The sequence below is a fragment of the Ambystoma mexicanum genome, chromosome 10, assembly GCF_040938575.1.
Source record: "Ambystoma mexicanum isolate Mex_15411 chromosome 10, UKY_AmexF1_1, whole genome shotgun sequence".
Lineage (NCBI taxonomy): Eukaryota > Metazoa > Chordata > Amphibia > Caudata > Ambystomatidae > Ambystoma > Ambystoma mexicanum.
Genome location: NC_090932.1, coordinates 1,624,271,413 through 1,624,298,836, shown reverse-complemented (window position 1 = coordinate 1,624,298,836; position 27,424 = coordinate 1,624,271,413). Strand labels below are relative to the sequence as shown.

The window sequence follows — 27,424 nt, the reverse complement described above, 5'->3', positions numbered from 1 at the left end:
AAGTAAGAAGTCCCGGGTTGAAACATCAACACGGTCTTCGGACCCTTTCTGTATAAGCTCTACTCTCCATATAATGAGGATCCACCTTTTTATTGAGGATCCAGATTTGGGCATTCTGGGAGACCAAACTGGGACGGGCTACTATGGGTATGACGAGGACCAAGAGGAGGACGAAGACAACCCAGAAACTTGCAGGGTAGACTCCCCAGCAGACAAAGAACCCCTGGTTACTGACTCCCCTGTCGACAACCAACCTCTCCTGAATGAAGTTCTGTCCAGGACGGCAGAACAGTTCCACATTGACACCCAGGTAGCACAGGAAGAGAGGGACTTTGCCGAGGAATTGGTGGGAGAAAGGAAACCTGTTGCCCAGGCCATCCCTATCCTCAAATCTATAAAAAGGAGAATAGACCCTTCCCTTGTAAATCCTAACCTCACCAGGTCAGTAAACCCCAGGATCCAGAAACTATTCAGGGCAGCCCAATCAGACCCACTGTACATAAGGGGACATCTGAAACCGGACTCCCTGGTAGTGACAAACACCCGAAAGAGGGTGGGAACACCCCTATCATCGTCTGAAGCTCCTCCCGACAAGGAGAGCAAAAAGATGTATTGTTTGGGTAGGAAAGTAGCCTCCACTTCTGCCTACCAGGCAAGGATTGCCAACTCAACCACCCTACTGGCGAGTTACAACTGCCACCAGTGGGAAGAAGTCGCGGCACTCATCGACTCTGCCCCAGAACCCTTAAAATGCCAGTTGGCAAGGCTGCGTTGGAGGGAAGAGCCATGTCCGGTTGCATCTTAAAAGCAACCTTTGATGCCTCGGACAACGCCAGCAGATTGATAGGAGAGAGCACTGTTATCAAAAGACATGCTTGGTTAAGGCAATCTGGGTTCAAACCCGAGACCCAAGCATCTTTAATAGACAAACCGATGGAGCCCGATCTACTGTTTGGCAAGGCAGTAGAGGACGCGCTAAAAAATGCCAAGGATGAGTACGAGACTCTTAAATCCCTAGGCCAATAAACCAACAAACCCCCGAATCAAAGGGGGAATGGCAATTTTCGTCACCCACGTGGCCAAAATTCCCAGAGAGGCTCCAATTATTCCCAGGGGCAGGGTACACCATGGAACAACAATACCAGCAGTCTACCCAGGGTTATGGCAGGGGTAACGAGAGGTTATGGTAGGGGTAGAAGCAGCCCCAGTAGAGGCGGCGGCACGCCACCCCCAAAACAGTGAAGTTCCGTTCAGGGTCCCTTCTCACGCATCCCCAGTAGGGGGACGCATTTCCAACTTCACCCAAGCTTGCGAAGGGATCACATCAGACAGGTGGGTGCTGTCCAGTTTCCGCAGGATACTGCATAGAACTGTTAGACCGTCCCGAAACCACCCTCCACGACAAAAAGTACACTCATTAGACCATCAGAAGATCCTCCTCAAAGAAATCGCCAATCTTCTAGCAAAGGACACGATAGAACTCGTCCAGTGATACCAGGTAAACAAGGGTATTTATTCAACTTACTTCCTTGTGCCAAAAAAAAAGATTTGACAATGCGCCCAGTATTGGAATTACGGCCTGCAAACAAGTTTGTCAAGCCCCAAAAATTTCGCATGACTACTCTCCAAGAGGTAATCCCCCTCCTAAAAAAGGGGGATTACATGGCAACATTGGGCATGAAAGATGCCTATTTTCATATTTCCACGTTCCCAGCGCACAGAAGATACTTGCGCTTCAAGGTGGACAGTCAGCACTACCAGTTCGAGGTACTGCCCTCGGCTCCAAGGGTATTCACCAAGGTACTGGCGGTGGTGGCGGCACACCAATGCAGGGAGGCAATCCCAGTGTGCACTTACCTGGCCGACTGGCTCATCACGGGGGAGACCCCAGTAATTTGCAGAACAAACATTCAAAGAACGATCGACCTCCTCTTCGAATTAGGTTTCTCCATAAACGAGAAAAAGTCAAGTCTGGTGCCAAGCACCTCCGAACAGTTCCTATGAGCTGTCCTAAACACACAAGAGGGGTTGGCCTTTCCATCAGAGGAAAGAATTCGGAATATACTGCTGGAAATTCCGCAATATCAGGCCGGTTGCCAGATAACGGTACGCAAAGCTATGCGTTTGCTGGGCATGATGGCGTCATGTATTTACCTGGTCCCCCACGTGCGCCTGCGCATGCGTCCCATGCAGGAATGGTTGGCGAAACAGTGGTCTCAGGCAAGTGGTCAGTGGGACGATCTAGTGGTCGTTTCGCCAACACTTGTACAAAGCCTTCACTGGTGGACAAGAGAAAATCTGTCCAAGGGGAAACCCTTTTACGATCCCGAGATACAGGCTGTAGTCACGACGGACGCATGCCTGTCAGGGTGGGGAGCACTCCATCTCCACCACACAGCTCAGGGTCTCTGGTCTCACTCAGTAGCCGAGAATCATATCAATCTGTTAGAGCTTCTGGCAGTATTCAGAGCGCTTCAAGCGTTTGAGCCCTACCTGTTGAATCTGTCAGTGCAGATCCGGACAGACAGCACAGCAGCCATGTTTTACCTGAACAAACAAGGAGGGGCTCGTTCGCCAAATCTGTCCAAGCTTGCCCAGAAAATTTGGATATGGGCACTCAGACGGAACATATTCCTGTCATCTCAACATGTTCCAGGGGATCTCAATTCTCTGGCGGACGCTTTGAGCAGAGACCCCCTCCCAGAGGAACACGAATGTCTACACAGAGAGATTGTAGAAGATCTCTTCTCTCTGTGGGGTTTCCCCACTATAGACCTATTCGCCACAAGCGAAAACAGACAATGCACAGGATTTGCATCCAGGTTCCCCGAACCAGACTCCCAGGGGAACGCCCTGTGGATGAACTGGTCAGGGATGTTTGCGTACGCTTTTCCACCAACACCTCTCATCAGGAAGGTGGTCAACAAGATGAACAGAGAATCGATGACGCTCGTCCTAGTTGCTCCCATGTGGGCGGGACAACCGTGGTTCCCGCACTTACGCAGTCTAGCGGTATGCGAACCCATCAAACTCCTGGGCTGGCACAACTTACTGTCCCAGCACCAGGGTCAGAAGGTGCATCCTCAACCCAACTCAATGAACCTGGCAACATGGCTCCTGAGGTCATAGAGTTTGGTCATCTCAATTTACCGCAGAGTTGTATGGACATCCTAAGGGAATCTAGGAAGCCAAACACGAGGCACTGCTACTTTGACAAATGGAAAAGATTTGTTATCTGGTGCCAGAATAAGCAAATCAACCCAGTTGATTGCACTCCTTCCACAATTGTCACATACATACTCCACCTGCTGGACGCAGGGTTGGTTTTTAATTCACTGAAGGTACACCTGGCAGCTCTGTCAGCATACACTACCTCCCATAACAAGGTGCCGTGGTGGAAAGTACCAGTGGTTAAAGCCTTCATGGAAGGAGTAAAGAGACTTCACCCTCCAATATCAAACCCACCACCAGGATGGGACCTTAATGTGGTGCTATCTAAACTCATGGGCCCCCCATTCGAGCCCATGCATAAAAGCAGTCTCAAACACCTGACTTATAAGACGGCCTTCTTAGTAGCAATTACATCTATAAGAAGGGTCAGTGAAATTCAGGCTCTGTCAGTGCAGGATCCTTTCTTTACGGTTCATAAAGATAAACTGGTTTTACGTACACACCATAGGTTCTCAGCTAAGTTTATTTCTAAATTTCACGTGAACCAGTCCATCAAGCTTCCGGCTTTCTTCAAAGACCCACAAAGCTCGGCTGAAGTGAAACTACACACCCTAGATGTGCGTAGGGCGGTCCTATACTATGTAAACAAGACCATACCGCTAAGGAAAATAGACCAACTGTTTGTCTCCGTAGCTACAGGCAAAGGGGGAGATCGAGTCTCTACAGGTGCCATCTCTAAGTGGATTGTTAACTGTATCCAGCTGTGTTACTCCCTTTCTGAAAAAAATGTGCCTTTCGCGCCAAGAGCCCACTCTACAAGAGGCATTGGGGCCACTCTGGCTTTCATTGCAAATGTACCCCTTGACACCATTTGCAAAGCAGCTATTTGGAGCTCTATTCACACCTTTACTCAGCACTACTGTATTGACACCCATTCCAAGACAGATACTCAAGTGGGACAAGGGATTCTAAGACATTTATTTGCTCATGACCCTTCTCACATCCCACCTCCTTCTTCTGGTACTGCTCGCTAATCTATGCACAGCATGTGATCTAAGGAGATTCCACAAGCCTTAGAAGGGATACATTACTCACCGTAATCGTATTTCTGATGCTTGTATCTGCTTAGATTCACATGCGACACACCCTTCCTCCCCTCTGAGAGAAGGCGCATGGATGCTTGCAGTCTTATCTATCTATCTGCTTGGATTATCTGTACTCACGCTACTCCTCATGCTACCTCATGTCAGAAAAAACACAATCTGAGGGTCCTAGAGGCGTGAGGGATCATGGGTACAGTGGACGTCACACTAGGGATAGTATTACTGGCACGCCCTGTGTCGACGCCCATGTTCGAGTTTCGAAAAACAAACTGTAATACTCTGCCGCTTCCACTAGATGTCGGCCTATGCACAGCATGTGAATCTAAGTAGATACAAGCATCAGAAATACGATTACGGTGAGTAATGTATCCCATATAGCACCACCCACCAAACAATCTAATTTCAGGGTGCTTGGTAGCAGATGTTGTTAATTGCCATCCTTATTTCCCACATTTGCGGGGCCCAAATTATGACCATGTGAGGATAAAGACATGGGTCGGCCCAAAGCCGGTCAAATAGCACAGCGAGTTGAGCGCTCGTTCTGACATCTGTACGTAGCCTGCTGATGAAGGTTTGAATCCCAGCAAAGCCAACTCAGCCAGCCTTTCATCCTTCCGAGGTCGATAAATTGAGTACCATGCAGTGGGATAATAATAACTGTTATTGCAGCATTTAGAGACCAGCGGGTTTGTAGCTCTATATAAAAACGAGTTATTATAGTTATGAAAGGAGTATGGAACTCCTGTCCGAGAATGAGCTCCGTCTCTTCGAAGACACGCATGCTATGTAAAGCGCTATCTGCTGCCCAAATATCTTGGGAAGTTGCTAAAATATCATCCCAGATATCGCAACACAAACACCTCACTCTACTCAGGCCAACCTCCTTGTGGCCCTTCCATTCAGTCTAAAACATTTGGAGAAAGACGTTGTATAGTTCAGTGTCCCCCTCTGTGGATTAGCTCGCCCCCAAAAATGTGATGTTCCCCTGGCCTGTCCTCCTTCCCCCCCGGATCTGCCTGCTTTAATTTCAATGATTGTACTCTGGCTGTTCCTTAGACCAGCACCTTGAGTTGATTAGGTTAGAAAAAGGCACCTTTGAAACGCTCTTACTCCTTTGACGTAGATACCTAGGGCCACACACCAGAAACCCCTACCCTGTGTGAGACTGGGAGATCTGCTCCCCACTGTTTCCTCCCCTGGTTGCTTGCAGATCCCTTGCTGCCAAATAGCCCACCATCCCCCCCCTGTTGGCTCCCCACTCCCTTGTTTCTCCGCTTCCTTCACTGTGTTCTTCCCTCTACGATTGTAATGCGCTCTGTTGCTTCCCGTAGCTAGGGTCGTGCTCAATAAATCAAAATATCTGCATCGATTGCCATGTATATTGATTGCAACGAACATCCACATATGCAGCAGCTCACGGGTATACACCCCTAATGTGTGTTTTTAGGGGTCTATGGAAAACCCATTGTAAAAAAATAAATAAAAAAAACACACCTTTCATAATTAGTTTGGGTACGGCCAGATCAGTTGCTTGCTAGATTTGGTGAACTTTCATGGGCGAGGTCAAAGCTACACAAGGAACTGATGCCTCCATTTGCTGTATAAAAGTGTCATGTGACTGACTATTCTGCTGCAATAACGGAGTATAATAAATGCCAAGAGTGTGCAAGTATAACCAAAGGACAATAGCCTGCTCTCTGGGATAGCGCACAGGGCGTCATCAGCGACCTGCGGCTGTCATGCAAAGCCTCTTTAGCAGTGACAGAAGTGTACCAAAAAAGTAGTAGGACTGACTCTGGCAGTGGACAGAGTAGGAAGCAATAGAGCAACAGGCAACCCATTTTCTAAGGGGTGCAGTCAGTTGCAGTCATGCTGTCTGACAGCCAATTGAGTTGCAACAGATTTCGGTTCAGCTGTAACTGTTATCCGGTGCTAAAGTGGAGAAATGTGCTTTACCTTCACAAAGAACAGTTCTGGAGTGGTGAAAATGGTTGCAAAAAGTAGTGGAGCTGTTAACAGTAGAACATTTAAGTAGTGGAACACCGCTCCAGACCGTTCCCGCTCACTTCGACCAATGTTGTTTAGGCAAAGAGAGGAAGGAGTCCATGTCTGGATTACCTGCACTAATTTAGTGAAGCTGTCTCCGTAGATGGGATCTCACACTCTTGGTAAATGTTGTCATTTAATATTTGGGGTTTCGTGTGGCTCGAACCTGACCAGGAAGCAACAGAGCGCTGTTGAACATGTTATTGAGGACTACCTTTGAAGCATGGAAGGGGAGAAGTTACAATGTGTGCTTGGGGTTATCCATACAGGGAGGTGGGGTTATCCATGCAGGGAGGTGGGGTTATCTATCCATCTGCGGAGGTGAGATTATCTATCCATCTGCGGAGGTGAGATTATCTATCCATCCGCGGAGGTGAGATTATCTATCCATCCGCGGAGGTGAGATTATCTATCCATCCGCGGAGGTGGGATTATCCATCCATCCATCCGGGGAGGTGGGATTATCCATCCATCCATCCGGGGAGGTGGGATTATCCATCCATCCATCCGGGGAGGTGGGATTATCCATCCATCCGGGGAGGTGGGATTATCCATCCATCCATCCATCCGGGGAGGTGGGATTATCCATCCATCCGGGGAGGAGGGATTATCCATCCATCCGGGGAGGAGGGATTATCCATCCATCCGGGGAGGTGAGATGTGATGTGGATACGCAAGGAGACAAGGGGAGGCCCTAGGCATTGATTAAAGAGTAATGTCTCGAGTGCCTTAGTGAACTGCAAGAGTATTGGAAAATTTCCGAATGCCACCGGGATGGTGTTCCAGTAGGCAGGGGTGCAGCCCGAGAAGGCCAGTTTCCTGTTTTTTTCCTATGTCGCCGCCAGTGTTGTCTCGAGCCTAGTGATGGCCTGGCCCTTTGGGATCCACTCCTCCAGAAACCCCCCCAAATGTGGAACTGTTGATGTCATTTTGAGTAGAACCCAGCACCCAGTGGTCGAAGCGTACGAAAAGTAGTGGAACTATGTTCCCTACTGGCCATCCACCGCTCCCCACAAACCCCATTGCCGCGCCTCTTCCCATGCACAATACAAACCCCAAAACACATGCACCTGATGTTTAAGGGCACGTCCAGAGCAGTGCACTGACAGTGCAAGTTTCAACTTCTTCCTAAACTTTTATTTTAAAACGAAACCGTTCCGAAACGGTTTCTTTTTAAAATAAAAGTATAGGAACAGTAAAACTTATCTAAAAGAAGTAGAGAAGCACCCCACCATTTAGAAGATGTTTTTAAAAGATCACCTTAGATCAATTGCCCGTTTCTTTAGGAGGTTTGTGGTTCACTAACCTGTGAACTCGCCGCCATGTGGATGCCACTGGAGAGTCAATTATTCACGGGCCCTGCCAGTAACTTGCATCAGTGGATTTCCCTTGGTGGATATATTTGCTGGGCACGAAGACCTGCTTGGACTAGTGGACACCACCAAAAGGACTGGAAATAGGCCTGTGGTTGTATTAAGCCATTTGTATGAGCGGGGCAGTCCCTGTCGGGTGGGAGTGTCGCACTCGGGTGAAATGGGTTTGCTCCCAGCTTTTGCAAGTTACACGTTAGAAACTGTTTGCTCTTTGTCCATATTTTAGATTAATAAAGCCAATTCGGTGGTTTTCCAGCTCTTGCCTTGTTTTGAAGAAGGAGCGAAGCAGCTCAGAGTGAAAGAGGAAAAACAAAAACACGTTGAAACCAGGAACATCTTCCTTTCAAAGAAACAGATATGACTCTTTAATGTTATCCTGTGCGAGCAAAAAGTTGTTAACATTTTTCGGTAACATGCAAAATATGGGCACTTGTGCATACTGTAAAATGGAATCGTAAGCGCTCAAGTATTCATGCAAACAGCATCTCTTAAAGCAGGGTTATGCAACGTCCAACACTCCTGATGTGTTGCACTACGACTTCCATGATCCCTCACCATTGACTATGCTGGCTGCGGCTGATGGGAGTTGAAGTGCATAGCATTTAGCCAGCCAGAGGTTGCTGACCGCCTGTCCTAGATATTCACAAACACTACCTTGTGAAAGATGCCTAGTGTAGAAGCAGCTAGCATCTCTGAGCAGGTCAGCTGAATTTGATATGACACGATAGGTTATTTATAAGGCCCTTAATACCCAGAGGTTTCTAAGCACAGACCCAGGGATCGAACCTGTGTTGCTCCATGTTGTTTTGCTTCCAAGGCGAGCAAGTTGCCCCTAAGCTATCCTCCCGAGTCACATGCTAGACTGCCTCTGTTTCAAGTTACTGGCACCTGATTGGCTATTGCTACTGGTGCTATCACAACACGTAACCTACAGAGTTTCGGATTTTTCTTCTGGTCGGTCTCTTTGAGTCGTAACCACTAAGGAATACCCATGTCTGTCCTGTAACATATTCAGTACTACCATGGATTTGCCGCTGGTCCTATATATCTCATCAGCTTGGAATGCTCCGCAAATCTCTCAAAAGGTGGCTTTTTCAACAATACCTGACCAAAGGCTAATCCGATGAATGCACAGACCACAACTCCCAGTACTAGGCTCCTGTGTAAAGACACCGGCCCTAACGCTCGCTACCCACACCGCGCTCCAATGCTAATGCTCTCGATCTAGGTCTGCACTTTAAATAAAATAAAGACAAGTATGTAGTTACCAGCTTTTTTGTGAAAGAAACACTTGTGTCAACATGCTCTTCAAAGGCATTTAAACTGCCCGAGTGACCTGTCACTGGGAGCGATAGGCCATAACCTACAGTTCCTTTACTTGGCCTCAGTGCATTATCATAACAACTCGCCTTGTCAAAGAAATCTTATAAGCACATTTCTCCACCAGCTGGGGTTTTAGATAGGACAGCACCATTCTCTGGGGTCAGAGGTTTCATCAAGGAATGGTCTTTAGCCATCAACTTAATTTCTTTGAGGTTCTATAACATTGGTTAGGCGTTCCTTCTCTTTGTTGCCCCCTGCACGTGCGCGATCTGAATGACACAAGGCCTAGTAAGATTGTTTGTGTTGTCCTCCCTTTGTCTCACCTCCCTTGTCTTGTCCCGCCTAGAAACACTTGTGTACAGGCGCGTTATAAATTACTTATCATATCATAAACTGTGACCGGGAGCACCTGTCGAGGAATGGAGCTCGGAATTGAACCGGTTCTTCTCACGCGTGGTGCCGCTATTTGCTCAGCTGTAGTTTTTGATATCTTAGTTGAATTAAGCATTTAGAGTCGTGTATTATGTTTTGTGTGGTGCTCTGTGTTTCCTTTCACTGATCAATAGGTCTAATGATTAATTATGTGTCCTTTTTAGGTTTATTATTCCTGTGGAGCGGTCATGAGTTCGATCGAAAGGGGACTCATTTTATCGCCTGGATTCCCTAACCACTACTACCCGGGGACTCACTGTGTGTGGCAGTTCTTCATTCCCGCTGGGACTAAACTCATTCTGGAAGTGTTCGACTTTGACGTGTTTGATGGCACGGGCGAGGGCGATCCCTCGGACCGCTATGTATACCCTTTCAAGCGGATGAGTCAAGACACGTTTACTGAGGAAGATGAGAGCAGCACCCCAACACCCACCGCTGAACCCTTCATTGAAGATGCAGTGCCTACTCCAGAGCCTAGCCCTAAATCACGTGTTCCAGGAGGACTTTGGGGCGAGCCCACAGGTGATCACAAAAAGGGAGCGACTGGACTTGTGTTAGGCCATGGGCTTTTAAGATCACTGGATGATGCTGAAGCTGGACATGGTCTCTTGCAGAGCACTCTACAGGCCATCTTTGAGGCCAATCGGCCAAGTTGGAGACAAGCAAAAAATAGCCTAGATGGTAGGAAGCGTGTCGGAGGTGGAAGCAAGTTTGCCCAGGATGCTGCTAGACAGAAAAACACTTTGGAATCAGAGGACGACAAATATCCCAAAGTTCAGACTGACATGATAGACAGCGCCATGCCCTGGACCACAGAAACCTCCCCCACGCTTCCGCTTCCAGCAGAACTCTGCCCCCAGGACGTCCTCTACATCTCAGACCTGACCACATTCTCTTCTCGCTTCTGTGGGGAGAACTCCCCCAGGAACAAAAGCCTGGTTTTCAGCTCTCCATCGGAGATGATGGAGGTCATCATGGAGCTGATCACGACTACCAATCGCGGCCGGGGCTTCCTCATGCTCTTCGACTACCAGAACGACTCTGTGGTGTCAGCCATGAATCTCCATGGACACCGGGATGGGGAGCACATGGTGGCGCTGGCCATCATCGCTGGAGTGGCTGCTTTTGCTGCTGTTCTTCTTGGTACAATGTTACTGGTCTACAGGTAAGTTTGTTTGTTATTGCTGGATTTTATAATTGACTTTGGGATCTTTGGAGTATTAACATGCCACTGAAGTGACCTGGGGGCCCTTTAACCTGTGAACTGACATGAGCAAGCAACCCTCCAGGCCCTAATAGGGGAACGGACCTATTTCCATGTTCTTTCCAAAATCTCAAATCTTCTAAAATGAATTGGCTCATTCTAAGAACAAGTTCCTAAGAGAAGTGGCCAGCGCATGGATAGTTCAGTGTAGGGTATCATGGAGACGACAGCTATTGAAACCTATAAGGCTATAGCAGAAGAAGAGGTCCACCCACACTTGTCTATTTTCTGAGAATTGGGTAATCTGAGCAATTGGCAGATGCCATGTCTGCAATTATCCGAACATCCAGATTGGTGCCTGGTGCCTGGTAGTCTTTGTGAACAATAAAGAGCGACTACAATTGTGTGTGAAGTGAGGTGATGTTACCTTTCCTCTGAAGCAGGAGTTGAGATGTCCCCTTCCACACCCATTGCAGCCTGCTCGGATGGTCGCTTGGAAGACCCAGGTCATGAATACCACCATTTCAGCGATCCCGTAGAATCTGAGATGTTCAAAAGAGGGGCTGTACCAGAACATATAATTTAGCTCTCGATGAAGATTGAATAGTTGGTTCAACAGAATTGGAATACAGAGTCCAATCGGATATTATGAATAAGTTAAATTCAAAACCTTATGAACATATCAATAAAGTCAACACAAATATTCCCATAAAAGGTTTTCCAATAACTTTAGTTCATTCTTTTAATCCACACATCTTGTTGGAAATAAATACCAGAGCCAAAGAATATTTTATCATTCAGTGAGAGCTTGGTTGTAAAATTGGTAAGAAGTTATTAGATTGAAGGACATGTGATTTCAATGAGCATTTGCCGAAAGCCCATTTTAACTCCTTGGCTTCCAATGTGGGCGTGTGTGCATATAAATGTCACTATGTTTGGCCAAATAGTACAATTTAGCAGAACTTTTTGTGACTACTACCAAATACACCTTCAATCTATTAAAAGACAAACTTCAACAGATCCTGACAAAAGATAGAAAATGCCCAGCCAACTGACCCCCACCTCCCCGCAACCTGCACAACTCCGGTCTATGCGAGTCATGATCACAGAATGTTTTCAGACTTACCACTGACTGTGGAGATGACTCCCATTTCCATTCTCTGAAATGAGGACTAAGCAAGTACCAAGCCTGGCTATCTGACCCCTACCACACCATTGTCTGGTGCCACACTGACCATTTAAGGGAGGGTGTAGTGAGACCAGGGGCGCACTGGAATTCTTTACCACCTAGAACTCTCATATCATTTAAGGAAGTAAAACAAAAAAAAGTATTTTTTTTCTGCTGTATTATTTTGGAATGAATGCCACCACCATGTTCCGGGATGTCTATCGAGATCTCAGGAGTATGGCTTTTCTAGGAGCTGTGGTTGTAACATCCCCTCCTAGCTCCCTCCCACCCAAAGGCATTGCTAGGGGGGCTTAGGGTGCTATAGCCACAGGTCTTTTGTTTGTAGCCCCGGATAGAATCTCAGGGTCAACAACCAAAAGGTTTGCTAGCCCCGAGTCCCGACAAATGAGTTACATTTCCAACCCGGCTCATGTCCTACCACCCGCAGACCTAGAGTCTCATTAGCATGAGACAGACCTGCACAAAGGTAGAGTAGATACGTGCACTACATAGACGAAGATGGGTGGAAACAGAGCATGTTTAGGACCTTCTCCGTGGGTCTTTGGGGGATAGAGTGAAGGAGGTAAAGGCTAATACATGAAGATAATGTCGTGCCAAGTTTCCCGTCGCTTCAGTTGTCCATTTGAGGTGTTTTACCATCATATCCTGGGATACTACAGTCCCAAAGAGTTCTGGGCTTCCGAACCTAGTCCCTACTTGGGCACACTCGCTAAGTATCACTGGCTGCCCCTCCATGCCAGGACATTCCCGCTCCACGTCAAGCTTACCCCAGTGCCTTCTAGGGAGCCTTGGCATACTACTCAACTGCACCACTCCAGCACAGAGATTGCTCATGGAGCATCTGCCACCTGCACAGCCAATCCACTGTTTCCCATAGCATCACCCAGCGTTTAGCCAATTGGGCCATGCGGGGCGACGGTGCTCTGCCACTCACCCTTGCCAGACCATGGTATCCCCATCACCCAGACCCAGTGGTGTCTCGGCTTTGGCAACGTTAACACGCAAGATCCAAGAAACTCCTTGGTTCAGCCAAGGTCCCGCGTTGGGTGAAGCCAGCACCATTGGCAAAGGCGTGAAACAGTCTATGGAACGTGGTCCAGAAGTCTGCATGAAAAGTAGAGCAGGCCGAGAACCAAAGTGCACTCTAGGCGGCAACAATGTGGTGACGCAAAAAGAGAAAGAATGACACAAAGGTATGGAAGTGGAAGCCTGCCACACTTTGCTGGAAACAAAGGCCGCTCTCCTAGAGACAGGTGTGGCTCCTTCTGTTGAAAGCGAGGTCATTTTGCAAAAATAGTTCTTAAATGGAAAGCAGGTGTGGCCAGAGGCGTAGCCAGGATTGTCTAACAAATGAGGCCTGAAGCTTATCTAGTTGGGCCCACCGCAGTTACGTTAACATCTGTAAATGCCCACCGGGCGCTGCTGAGTGGGCAGTTTCAGATTTTGGGTGGGCCTTGCCCGCTCACGCCCTGCCCCGTCTATGCCTCTGGGAGTGGCACTCATAAATAGTGAAGAGAAATCAGAAAAGTTGGAGGGCATAGCATGTCCTGACCCATGTTGGTAGCAAAAAAAATAGCAAACTATACTGCAGCATCCTTTTCACCAAGACTAATCGCTGATTCGCTTATGCCTCTACAAGCCTCTGTTTGTTCGCACACTCGAGGCCCCGATCTGTCCTGACATAGGATGAGGTCCATAATTGCATTGTTAGGCTACAGATGATGTAACTGTTTGTTGTAAAGGCCAACATTTGACTGGGAAGATATAGGTTTCATAAGTGGGAACCCCAGCAAGACAACCTGGCCATAAAACTTGACCCGAGTGGTGATGATCTGGTCCTTGCATCCCAACAGGTCTTATTAGGTGAAGAGTGCTAGGGGGTGTGGAGGAGAGACCGCTGGATTTTGCAAAGGAAATGGCTGCATGAGAGACAAGCTCCTGAGGTGAACGCTGCAAGCAGGGCACCGCCATACCTCTCAACCTTTTTTGATACCAAGGCGGGTGAAAACCCAGAAAGGCCATAAACATAAAAGTAGGACTGCCGTAAAAACATGAAACGGCAGTCCTACTTCTATGTCGCTGACCTTTTACGGGAGGGGGGTGGGGAGGAATGCTCCCAGGCACAATCCTCTCATTGGAGTAGAGCGCCAGGGAGGGGAAGGGGGAGGAAATGGGGGTGTGAAAAGCATGACACTTGCTTTTCACGCCTCCATTCGCGCAGGAAGAGTCGCACCGGGACCCGATTTCGGGATCTCGAAATCGGGTCCCGGCAAAAATATGAATCGTAGCTCCCACCTTTGCCAAGGCGGGTGAAACAGATGAGCTGGCGGGTGGGCGGGTGTGTAGATGCTCTGGCGGGTGAGTTGAGAGCTATGGCACCGCTGCACCCACACACGCTGCGTTTGGCCCCCACGGCACCGGAGGTAGAACAATGAAGGCGCGCAGCACCCCCGTGACCCTCGCAGAAATGTAGGATGCAGAAGACAGGACCTGGCACAGCCGCATCGGTGTTAAGGCCTGGGACGCCCGCGGAGTCTCCGGCACAGGAGACCGAGGAGGCCCGCGCACCAATGCAAAAAGGGTGAGGAACTACGACAGCCTGCTCATTTGGAATATCGGATGGTGTGGCCAGAAGGAACCAGGTGACAGGCGGAATTCTGAATCCATGTGAACTGGCATGTGGTACCTGTTAGACCTTTGGATGTGTTGTGGAGGTTCCTCATGCTCCCCAATAAGGTGCGACTCTTGGGGTGCACATTCTGGCTGGTGCCGTGCTCGGCTTGCTGGGGGTCATCTTTCCTCTTACAAGGGGTTGGACCTGGGAGGAGGCCCGGGGGCTCCGCAGTCTGACATTCACAGTGTGCTCTCAGAGATCAAAGCTTTAAGGGCAGAGGTGCAATCATCAATGGCAGCACTTAAGGAGAGAGTGGAGAAGTTTGAGGACATAGTGAAACCCCCAGAAAACAACCATCTTTCAAATAAGATCTTGGAGACACAGATGGGAGTGCGGATTAAGGAGCTGCAACTTGCGGAAAAGGATCTCTGAAACAAGTTGTATGATGTGGAAAATAGGGTGCGACGGAAGAATAGAATTTGGGGGCTTTGCCAGGAGGCTGGCAAAACCACAAGGGCCCTGGAGAGAAGGGTGGCGTCTATGTTTAAGGCCCTGCTGGAGGTGGGGGAATCGAGAACCTTCAGTAGCCAGTGATAACATTGCAGTAAAAAATAAAGAGATAATACATTAAGAGGTAAAAATAATACAATACAAAAATAAAGAGGGTAAAAAACAGTGGCAGAATGAAAAAATAACGAAATATAGGCACTTGCATATTAATGCAGATTTGAGTTTAAGTGGGGAAAAAAGCATATTAGACTTCAGTTACAAATAGTATAAAGGGGAGGATATAAGTGAAAAAGAGGAATGACAGGTATAAGTGGTCTGGGCTTTTATGGGGGGTGCCCCCTCATAAATGGTATTAGCAAGGCAAAAGTATGCATAAAGCAATATGGTCAGAGGGAAAAGTTACTGAAAAGACAATTAAAAGCCACAAAACCATGATTCTAAATTATTAAAAACGCCACTAGATGGCAGTCACAGACTATAGAAACAGTCTGCATGAACATAATATGCGTGACGTAAAAGGCATATCGATATTTATGTAAAAGTTATAACTGTTGCTTCATGAATGTGTTTGTGTGATTTTATCGCTCCCAAAACATCTAATCGAACCTTTGTGACTGACAGAATACTTCGGGGTTGAGCTCTGGTGAAGGCCCATGATCGGTGGTAGCTAAGTGCCACTACTTTCGTTACAAGGAGCAGGTGCTATGGAAGGCAAGGGAGGTGTCTATGCCATAGAAGTCTGGAAGCTAGATCAGGTCGGTGGTTGGTTGTGTGAGTGACTTGAGAGATGCTCAAGCGAGCCAGAGTATTATGGGGGCTTTCACCAGGTCAATTTATAGTAACCAACCGTATTGCCGGAAGACCACTGGTTCTGCCAAGCCATCTGAATAAGAAGTCAGCGGCAAGTGTTGGATGTGTTACAGTTGAAGGTGCTTGGAAAATGAAAGACACAGAGTAGGGCAGTAGTAGAGGTATTGATGTAGAGTTCTGTCTGGTGCCTCAAGGTTTCCGTCTATCTCTGAATTAAGGATTTCATAGAGGCTAGAACATTTTGAATGGGTTTTAACTTTAAGAAGATGGTGGGTTCCGAGATCAGGACAAACCATTTGAGATGGGGAGGGGGGGTGCATGGAGCCACATTTCAATCCACCAATTGTGTGTCTATGCTGTGGATTAGTATAGGGTAACTAACAGATGCATGTGATATCGTTAGGGCGTGCCCCCTATGTGTGTTAGTGACAGCCTAACATTTTGTGTGTTAGTATCCATGATTAAAAAATGCTGGTCTGTAAAAGTATGACAAAAGCATGACCATATTATTAAAATTGTAAGCTTGAAACCTGCATTTACATATTTACAAATTACACAGAGTAGTCCAGATGTCAGAATGCAGTGTGGTGCGTTTGGCGGTTATATTAGGTGGGAAGGAGAGAAGCTTTGGGGGCTTTTTTCTTCACCAGCATCTAGAATTTGAGCATGGTTTTGAAAAGGGCCACTGAAGAGATGGCTTGGATGTCCGGTGATGAGGCAAAAGGAGAGAAAGTGGGAAGAGGAACAAGGGAAGTGGGGGCTTGATAGTTTGAGGAATAGAGAGTACGAGAAGGAGAGTAGAGTGAGATGTAGTCACCCAGATAGTGGGGTAGGGGGCAGGGCAATGGATGGATTTATAGGTGAGTAGCAGGAATTTAAAGACAGGGGTATTTTGCATGGAGGATCTGAAAAGGTTGAAAAACTTGTGTGTCACAATGTTTTGGATACAATGCCAAAAGGTTTGTAGCCACAGGTTGAAGGGACTCAGTACAACCAATTCAGCCCTGCATTTATCAGTGAAGTTGATGAGATAATCAATGATTAATACATCAAGTATATTTAGAAGAATCATTCATATTTATCTATAACTATAATGTACAAGGTGCAATGTGAATGTGCACCTGATTCAGCCATAGAAAAAGCAGCATACATTGTGCCGTGAATATCAAGGGTCCTGAGGAAGTGCCGCTAAGAGCGCGAAATGTGTCAGCTTGTTTCATGCTAATACAAAAGAGTGTTTTTTTTACCTATGCTTGAAGAATTAAGTCTGGATTGTTACATATCATACCATGTCAATATCACCAATGTTGACAAGAGAGCGAGTGTCCAAATGTTGTATTCATTGGACAATACAGGTTGCACCAATACCAATATCACCATTGCACTACCTCTGGGGTCTGCACGCTTTAGCTTTTTCGGCCCACAACTCGTATCTGCCCCAGTATTCATAGTCCAGGGTAAGGGATCTTGGGCTTTGTAGTCTTAAACAGCTGAAGAGCAGAATTTTGCAGACTCCTGCTCTGCGGCTTGCCCTCCTTGAAATTGGGCTTCGGCTATGTTTGGGCAGTCACAATCGGAGATATATATATTTCTGAGGCTTGTGGAATCTGCTTAGATCACATGCTGTGCATAGACCGACATCTAGTGGAAGCTGCAGAGTATTACAGTTTGTTTTTCGAAACTCGAAAATGGGCGTCGACACAGGGCGTGCCAGTAATACTATCCCTAGTGTGACGTCAACTGTACCCATGATCCCTCACGCGTCTAGGACCCTCAGATTGTTTTTTTCTGCCATACTGGTCAGAAGCAATCCACGGAGTTCCCTGGCCTTAGCCATACTTTTGCTAAAATATTGTTATATTTCCCCATTTCTCCACCCCAACGTCGAGTCACCGAACATCCACACTCGATGCCGGCACGGAGAAAGAATCGACTTTCGAGAGCTGCACGACGGATTTGGGCCTCGGAAGGCCTCTGGCCTCGGCCCGGGCCTCGGAAGGCCCTGGCCTCGGCCCTGCAAGTAGGGAGAGTGGGGGGTGGACATAGTCTACACTCTTTTGGTATATAGGTACATTCTTATATATTCCTACACTTATTAGCCCGCTGCCACAAGGTGCGTATGGAGGGTACCCCTTTCCAATTTTTCCTCAAGTGCAACCGCAAGTACCCTTGGGTTGACACACGCCGCATGCAATCCCTGCTTACCGAGGGACCATCCCAAGGCTAACTGCAGAGCGTGTAGTAGGTTCAAACCGAAAACACTCAAGGACCGTTCGATCAAGCGTTGGGCCCACCACGCCAGGCGTCAAGAGGCCATGGCAGCGGAGGGCACCTTCACCGATGGCAGCAACGCCGTGCTTTTGGATGGCGAGGGCAACCTGGCGTCAATTGACAGCCAAGCACAAGTTCCCGACCTAAGAAAGTCGTCCTGCAGGGCAGCTATGGGGAAGACCCCTGGCGACACAAGCGCTACCCACAGCACTTCCACAAAACGCATGAAGTCCAACCGAGACTCGACGCGCATGTCGAGTACTCGGAAAGAGGCACATAGAAAATGGTCCGAATCGGTGTCCTCTGGGCGTTCTCAATCTAGATCCCCGCATGACTCCAGGCAACCATCCACTGTTGCCAAGTGTGCCTCGCTCCCCAAGGGAACGGAGGTTCGATCGTCAGAAGACAAAGCCGACCTCTATCCCCAGACCGCACTCCAGGAGTCGGCGTCAACAGGCCACGCAACGGCTGTTCCCGAGTCCCAACCTCCACACTCCAGAGATAGGGACACTACCTCCGAACTGCGGCGCCAGGCGTCGAAAGGCTCCGAAGGGGCGAAAAAACAGGGTAAACACTCTTCTACCCACAGGGAAGGGGAAAAACAGAGGAAGCAGTCTCAGCCTCCTTCCACACCTCATAAACAGATGGACAAGTCTCAGTCTTCTGTTATCCCAAAGACCCCTGTTCATACCAGTAGGTCTAGTCAAGATGAAACAGGGAAAGGCCTCCAAGAAAGAATCATTCCCAGTTCAAGAGAATGGTCTAGTGATGACCTAGACCGAGTCATGTCAAGGATGTCTTCATTGGCAGATTTCTACACCAAAAACCCTGAACACTTTCTCTCTTTTACCCCTGACGGGTCAACTCCCTAAGGCTCTAAGGATCCTATACCCCCAAGTAAGAAGTCCTGGGTTGAAGCTCCTTACTCAGACCCCTTCAGTATACAGCCCTATTCTCAATATCGGGGAGATCCATCCTTTTGTGAGGATCCAGATTTGGGCATGTTGGAAGAACAAACTGGGACGGGCTACTATGGGGATGTCGAGGACCAAGAGGAGCAGGAGCAGGAGTAGGAGGAGGAGGAGGAGGAGGACAACCCAGAAACCTACAGGCTAGATTCCCCGGTAGATAAAGAACCCCCGGTTACCGACTCCCCTGTCGACAATCAGCCTCTCTTGAATGAAGTGCTATCCAGAGCGGCAGAACACTTCCACATTGACACCCAGGGTGCTCAGGAAGAGAGGGACTTTGCCGAGGAGTTAGTGGGGGAAAGGAGACCTGTTGCTCAGGCCATCCCTATCCTTAAGTCAATACAAAGGAGGATAGACCCTTCCCTTGCTAATCCCTATCTCACTATGGCGGTAAACCCCCGAGTTGAGAAGCTTTTCAGGGCAGCCCAAACAGACCCACTGTACATAAGAGGGCATCTGAAACCAGACTCCCTGGTAGTGACAAACACCCGTAAGAGGGCGGGAACACCCTTGTCATCGTCGGAAGCTCCTCCCGACAAGGAGAGCAAGAAGATTCATGGATTGGGCAGGAAAGTAGCCTCCACTTCCGCCTACCAGGCAAGGTTTGCCAACTCCACCACCCTGCTGGCGAGTTACAACTGCTACCAGTGGGAAGAAGTCGCGGCACTCAGATTCCGCCCCAGAACCCTTAAAAAGCCAATTGGCACGAGTTTCGGTGGAAGGAAGAGCCGTGTCCGGTTGCATATTAAAAGCAACCTTTGATGCCGTGGATAACGCCGGCAGATTGATAGCAGAAGGTACTGTTATCAAATGGCATGCTTGGTTGCGACAGTCTGGGTTCAAAGCCGAAACCCAAGCATCATTGATAGATAAACCAGTGGAGCCGGATCTATTGTTTAGAAAGGCGGTCGAGGACGCGCTGAAAAATGCAAAGGACGAGTATGAGACACTCAAATCCCTAGGCCAACTAACCAATAAACCCCCAAACTAGAGAGGGAATGGCAATTTTCGTCGCCCACACGGACACAATTCCCAGAGAGGGTCTAACTATTCCCAGGGGCAGGGTACACAATGGAACAACAACAACAGCCAGCAGTCTACCCAGGGTTATGGCAGGTGTAATAAGAGAGGACGTGGTAAAGGTAGAGGCAGCCCCAGTAGAGGCGGCGGCACGCCTCCACCAAAACAGTGACGCTCCGTTCAGGGTCCCTTCTCACGCATCCCCAGTAGGGGGACGCATTTCCAACTTCACCCAAGCTTGGGAAGGGATCACATCAGACAGATGGGTGCTGTCCACAGTGTCCGCAGGATACTGCATAGAACTGTTAGAGCGTCCCCAAAACCACCCTCCACGACAAAGAATATATTCTTTGGACCACCAGAAGATCCTTCTCAAGGAGATCGTCAATCTTCTAGCAAAGGATGCGATAGAACTCGTCCCGGGACAACAGGTAAAAAAAAAAGAGGTATTTATTCAACTTACTTCCTTGTGCCAAAAAATGATTTGACAATGCACCCAGTATTGGATTTACGGCCTGCATGTTCCCAGCGCACAGAAAGTACTTGCGCTTCAAGGTGGACAGTCAGCACTACCAGTTCAAGGTACTGCCCTTTGGGATAGCCTCGGCTCCAAGGGTATTCACCAAGGTACTGGCGGTGGCGGCGGCACACCTACGCAGGGAGGCAACCCCGGTGTACCCTTACCTGGACGACTGGTTCATCACGGGGGAACCCCAGTAATTTGCAGAACAAACATTCAAAGGACGATCAACCTCCTCTTCGAGATTAGGTTTCTCAATAAACGAGAAGAAGTCCAGTCTGGTGCCAAGCACCTCCAAACAGTTCCTAGGAGCTATCCTAGACACGCAAGAGGGGTTCACCTTTCCATCAGAGGAAAGAATTCGGAATATACTGCTGTAAATTCTGCAATATCAGGGCGGTCACCAGATAACGGTACGCAAAGCAATGCGTTTGCTGGGCATGATGGCATCATGTATTTACCTGGTTACCCACGCACGCCTCCGCATGCAGGAATGGTTGGCGAAACAGTGGACAATTGTCACATACATGCTCCACCTGCTGGATGTAGGACTAGTATTTAACTCACTGAAAGTACACCTGGCAGCGCTCTCAGCATACACCACATCCCATAAATAGGTGTCGTGGTGGAAGATACCAGTGGTTAAAGCTTTCATGGAAGGAGTAAAGAGACTTCACCCTCCTATTTCTAACCCACCACCAGGATGGGACCTTAACATGGTGCTATCTAAACTCATGGGCCCACCGTTCGAACCGATGCATAAAAGCAGTCTCAACCACCTGACTTACAAGACGGCCGTCTTAGTAGCAATAACATCTATAAGAAGGGTCAGTGAAATTCAGGCTCTGTCAGTTCAGGATCCATTCTTTACAGTTCATAAAGATAAACTGGTTTTACGTACACACCCTAGGTTCTCACCTAAATTTATTTCTAAATTCCACGTCAACCAGTCCATCGAGCTTCCGGCTTTCGTCCAAGACCCACAAAGCTCGGCTGAGGTGAAACTACACACCATAGATGTGCGTAGGGCGGTCCTCTACTATGTAAACGAAACCAGACCGCTAAGGAAAACAGACCAACTGTTTGTCTCCGTAGCTACAGGCAGAGCGGGAGATCGGGTCTTTAAAGGTGCCATCTCTAAGTGGATTGTTAACTGTATCCAGCTGTGTTACTCTCTTTCTAAAAAAACTCTGCCTTTCACGCCAAGAGCCCACTCTACAAGAGGCATTGGGGCCACTCTGGCTTTCATTGCAAATGTACCTTGACTCCATTTGCAAAGCAGCTACTTGGAGCTCTATTCACACCTTTACTCAGCACTACTGCATTGACACCCATTCCAAGACAGATACTCAAGTGGGACAAGCGGTTCTAAGACATTTATTTGCTCATGACCCTTCTCACATCCCACCACCTCCTTCTTCTAACACTGCTCGCTAATCTATGCACAGCATGTGATCTAAGCAGATTCCACAAGCCTCAGAAGGGATACATTACTCACCGTAATCGTATTTCTGATGCTTGTATCTGCTTAGATACACATGGGACCCACCCTTCCTCCCCTCTGAGAGAAGGCGCATGGATGCCTGTAGTCTTATCTATCTATCTGCTTGGATTATCTGTACTCCCGCTACTCCTCATGCTACGTCATGTCAGAAAAAATACAATCTGAGGGTCCTAGACGCGTGAGGGATCATGGGTACAGTGGACGTCACACTAGGGATAGTATTACTGGCACGCCCTGTGTCGACGCCCATTTCTCAGTTTCGCAAAAACAAACTAATACTCCGCAGCTTCCACTAGATGTTGGCCTATGTACAGCATGTGAATCCAAGCAGATACAAGCATCAGAAATACGATTACGGTGAGTAATGTATCATATATATATTTCTGAGGCTTGTGGAATCTGCTTAGATCACATGCTGTGCATAGGCCGACATCTAGTGGAAGCTGCGGAGTATTACAGTTTGTTTTTCGAAACTCGAAAATGGGCGTCGACACAGGGCGTGCCAGTAATACTATCCCTAGTGTGACGTCCACTGTAGCCAAGATCCCTCACGCGTCTGGGATCCTCAGATTGTATTTTTTCTGACATGAGGTAGCATGAGGAGTAGCGTGAGTACAGATAATCCAAGCAGATAGATAGAAAGGTAAGACTACAAGCAACCATGCGCCTTCTTTCAGAGGGGAGGAAGGGTGGGTCGCATGTGAATCTAAGCAGATACAAGCATCAGAAATACGATTACGGTGAGTAATGTATCATATATATATTTCTGAGGCTTGTGGAATCTGCTTAGATCACATGCTGTGCATAGATTAGCAAGCAGTACCTGAAGAAGGAGGTGGGATGTGAGAAGGGTCATGAGAAAATAAGCGTCTTAGAACCGCTTGTCCCACTTGTGTATCTGCCTTGGAATGGGTGTCAATGCAGTAATGCTGAGTAAAAGTGTGAATAGAGCTCCAAGTAGCTGCTTTGCAAATGGAGTCAAGGTACATTTGCAATGAAAGCCAGAGTGGCCCCAATGCCTCTAGTAGAGTGGGCTCTTGGCGTGAAAGGCAGAGTTCTTTCAGAGAGTGAGTAACACAGCTGGATACAGTTAATACTCCACTTCGAGATGGCACCTTTAGGGACGCAATCCCCCTCTCTGCCTGTAGCTACGGAGACAAACGGTTGATCTGTTTTCCTTAGCGGTCTGGTTTTATTTACATAGTAGAGGACCGCCCTACGCACATCTAGGGTGTATAGTTTCACCTCAGGCGAGCTTTCAGGGTCCTGGAAGAAAGCCGGAAGCTCGATGGACTGGTTTACGTGGAATTTAGATATAAACTTAGGTGAGAACCTAGGGTGTGTGCGTAAAACCAGTTTGTCTTTATGGACCGTAAAGGAGGGATCCTGCACTGACAGAGCCTGAATTTAACTGACCCTTCTTATAGAAGTAATAGCTACTAAGAAGGTCGTTTTTTAAGTCAGGTGTTTGAGACTGCTTTTATGCATGGGTTGTATGCTGTACATAGGCCAACATCTAGTGGAAGCTGCGGAGTATTAGTTTGTTTTTGCGAAACTGAAAAATGGGCGTCGACACAGGGCGTGCCAGTAATACTATCCCTAGTGTGACGTCCACTGTACCCATGATCCCTCACGCGTCTAGGACCCTCAGATTGTATTTTTTCTGACATGACGTAGCATGAGGAGTAGCGGGAGTACAGATAATCCAAGCAGATAGATAGATAGATAGATAGATAAGACTACAGGCATCCATGCGCCTTCTCTCAGAGGGGAGGAAGGGTGGGTCCCATGTGAATCTAAGCAGATACAAGCATCAGAAATACGATTACGGTGAGTAATGTATCCCATATATATACATATATATATATATCTCGAAATAAGGAGAGGAAATGGCGAACCGCACTCCCGCAGACCAGGCGTTAATACCACACTCCAAAATCCGGACAAAACACAGAAAGACACCGTGTGGAAAATACAGGTGCCTTTAATGTTTATAAAAATAAGAAATGCATTGTATAAAATAATGTACAACACACAAGCAGCAACATAGAGACAAACAAAAGCAGGACGCCGTGGTACACAGCCTGCAGACAATGCGTTTCACGCTAAACTGAGCGCTTGATCACGTGAGGGGAGGAGAGGTAGGCCAGTATAAATACACATGAGAAAGGCAGTCCTCTAACTATGTCTGTAACATCAATGGGTTATGGTTATATGAAGAAACAAGGGCGGCCATGTTGGAAGGGGGTAAAGATGCATGAAGACATATAGTGCAAATAGTAAAGGCACTAGGGCAAACCCTCACATGAATGAAAAATGTGGGATAAGGCTGCAGACTAAGTGCACAGATAGTATATAAGCATGTTACAGTGTAGCATCAAATTATGAAAAAACAATAACTTTACAGAGTAAAATATGCAATCCCAACATCATACCAAATATACAGGTAGATATAGAGGTAAATACACATAATCAATGAATCGAGCAAATGTCTCATCAAATATAACAAATAATACATAAATTGCAGTATACATGCACATAAAGCAGCCCAATACCCCATATTGGTAATTCATTAGTATAAGGATAACAATCATCCAGTATTAAAGTCATCAAAACATATGGGGGATATGACCAAAGCCACAGCATACACAGTAAAACCGCAAGAATGATAATAAAAACCTCATCAAATATACCAATTAATCATACTGCGCCCATTAATCGGACATAGAAAAGCCAGCGAGAATTTCAGTCCTAATAGTCAATGATAACGGCTTTTATAGTTTTATGTGTCCAATAAAGTGCAAGTGCAGGAAAGATTTCCTAACTAAAGTGCATAGATAGCAGCGAGACGGCAGTGTGTCTATCCAGCCTCATGATAATGAGGCTGTGCTAAAGTGCAAATGCATGAGCAGCAAAAACATTCCCAATGGTCAAATACCACAGTTGGGGATGATAGACACAATGTTAAAAGCCCAAAATAACATGACATAGTTAAATCAAAGACTAAAGCTGGCAAAACCAATATTCAGAGCACAGTGAGTCAAACCAATGAGCAAAAGTCACAGACGTACAGAAGACCGCAAATAGACCTCAAAATGAGGTAAGAATTATATGTGTACCACTTCCCGTACATTGCAAAATATACAGCTGAATCATAAGTAAAAGAAAATAAGGAAAGGGATGAACAGTAAGATAATCAACCCAAAACTGAAAAAACCATACAAGAACACAAAATTAAAGTCCGAGTGGACATACAAGTAAAGGAACAAGAAACTGCAAAGAAAGAAAACAAAACCAAAGTGGCAAGAAATTGCATGTATATGTGGAAAACAAACAGACAAGTGCCCAGGAAAGTGTACAACTCCTCATCTACATTGTGACCCTTCAGATACTTGGTATTGAAATCCAGAATAAATCTGGTTTCAAGCTGTCTCAGTTTCAAGACACGGTCACCTCCCCTGGGATGAGGGGGTACATGCGCCACTGCAAGATCATTTTCAAATCATTGTCATGTTCTGATTTAAAATGCTTGGCCATTGGGTAAGCCGGGTCAGAGTTCTTAATGGCTCTTAGGTGTTGCAAAATTCTGAGTTTCAGTTTATCTCTCAAGGAGGGCACCCGTTTGTACGTCATAGTAGGACGATTGGCCAAAATAGGCCTGAGATCATTATCTAAGGTGAGAACACGCTAGTGTTTTTCAACAATTCTCTGAATGTTATTGGAAGCGGTATCAAACGAGATAATGAGTCTAGGGTCATTAGTAACGATTTTGGAATTGGTGTCATACAATAATTTGTCTCTGGACATTCCACGCGCTCGAAGATAGGCCATTTCAATAGTTCTCTTATTGTACCCTTGTTTTCAAAAAATCCCTGGCTGTCAATGCACAGTGATGATCAAACCAGGCAATGTTCGTACAGTTACGGCGATACCGGATGAATTCAACGTAGGGAATGGATTTTTTGCATGATACAGGGTGACAACTGTTAGCATGTAGAGGTAGACCAGTATTTGTGGGTTTCTTATGGAGTGCCGTGTGAATACCTGAATTATCCATCATTACAATGACATCCAGATAGACATCTCAAACCGACTATGGCATTCAGTAAAGGTGAGATTGGCCTGATTGCTGTTAATTCTTTTGACAAACGACAACCAATCGCTTTCTGTACCCTTCCAAATAATGAAAACGTCATCGATATAACGCCGCCAGGAAATGATCTGTGTTGGAAAACAGGATAGTAGTAAATCGGACAGAAAAGTAGCCTCCCACCACCCCATTGTGAGATTAGCATAAAATGGCGCAAAGATACTTCCCATCGCAGTCCCCCTCACTTGCCTAAAGAAGGACCCCTCAAACAGAAAAACATTGTGTAGGAAAGTATATCCAAAATCATAGACTATGCCCGAGATAGTTAAGAGAGCGAGTGTCCAAATGTTGTATTCATTGGACAATACACCTTGCACCAATACCAATATCATCATTGCACTACATCTGGGGTCGGCACGCTTTAGCTTTTTCGGCCCACAACTCCTATCTGCCCCAGCATTCATAGTCCGGGGTAAGAGATCTTGGGCTTTGTAGTCTGAAACAGCTGAAGAGCAGACTTTTGCAGACTCCTGCTCTGCGGCTTGCCCTCCTTGAAATCGGGCTTCGGCTATGTTTGGGCAGTCATAATCGGAGATATATATATTTCAGGTGCATGCGTGGGTGAGTGGACAGGCTATATAAAACTGCCCAACAACCTCATTTTGAGGTTTTCCTTTTCCTCTTTACCCTCAACCGCATGTTGGAAGCCTGAAGCATATGCATCAGAGCTTTTCTAAAATGAGGATCTGAAATCTAAAGTATTTGGTCCAGTCTGAATTATTAGGTCCATGTGTCAGTTACTATTCTGGATTTTGTAAATTCGGGTTAGCTTTGTCTATTAGGTGTATGATGAATCAGAGACGATTCACCCAGAGAACCTGGCTTGGGATCCTTCTCATGTGGCCAGGGAAAGGCAGACGCTTTCTGACCCTCGACCTGGGGGAGGTGTTCTGCGGGAGGATCACATGTATCCTTTGTATAACTTTCCCCCAGACCCCAATCTCCTAATGTCCTATTGTAAAATAGAAACTGTTGAAAAGGCCAATTTCAACAGAGGAGCCGAGGGGCCCTGGAAGGACGGACCGAAGCTGCAAGACAAAGGTAAGAAGGATTTTATTTGTAATATGATGTGCGTTTTGCATGTGTGAAGTGCGTGTCAGATGTCTGCATGTGAATGGTGGGAGAATGAGAAGTAATGTGATGTGTGTTTTTGAATGTTCTAGGTGAGTGGCTGTGTAGAGAATGCAATGAGTATATCCAAGAGAATGTGTGT

At 47.1% G+C, this 27,424-nt stretch overlaps 1 protein-coding gene across 2 annotated transcripts in view; it reads left to right on the top strand.

Moving 5' to 3' along the window:
• Positions 1-27,424, top strand: part of LOC138492680 (uncharacterized) — a 436,464-nt gene that overhangs the window by 172,490 nt on the left and 236,550 nt on the right. For both annotated transcript variants that reach the window (XM_069620007.1, XM_069620006.1), the window contains exon 2: positions 9,613-10,613. In XM_069620007.1, the coding sequence (XP_069476108.1) occupies positions 9,613-10,613 (1,001 nt within the window). The remainder of the gene's footprint in view (positions 1-9,612; positions 10,614-27,424) is intronic.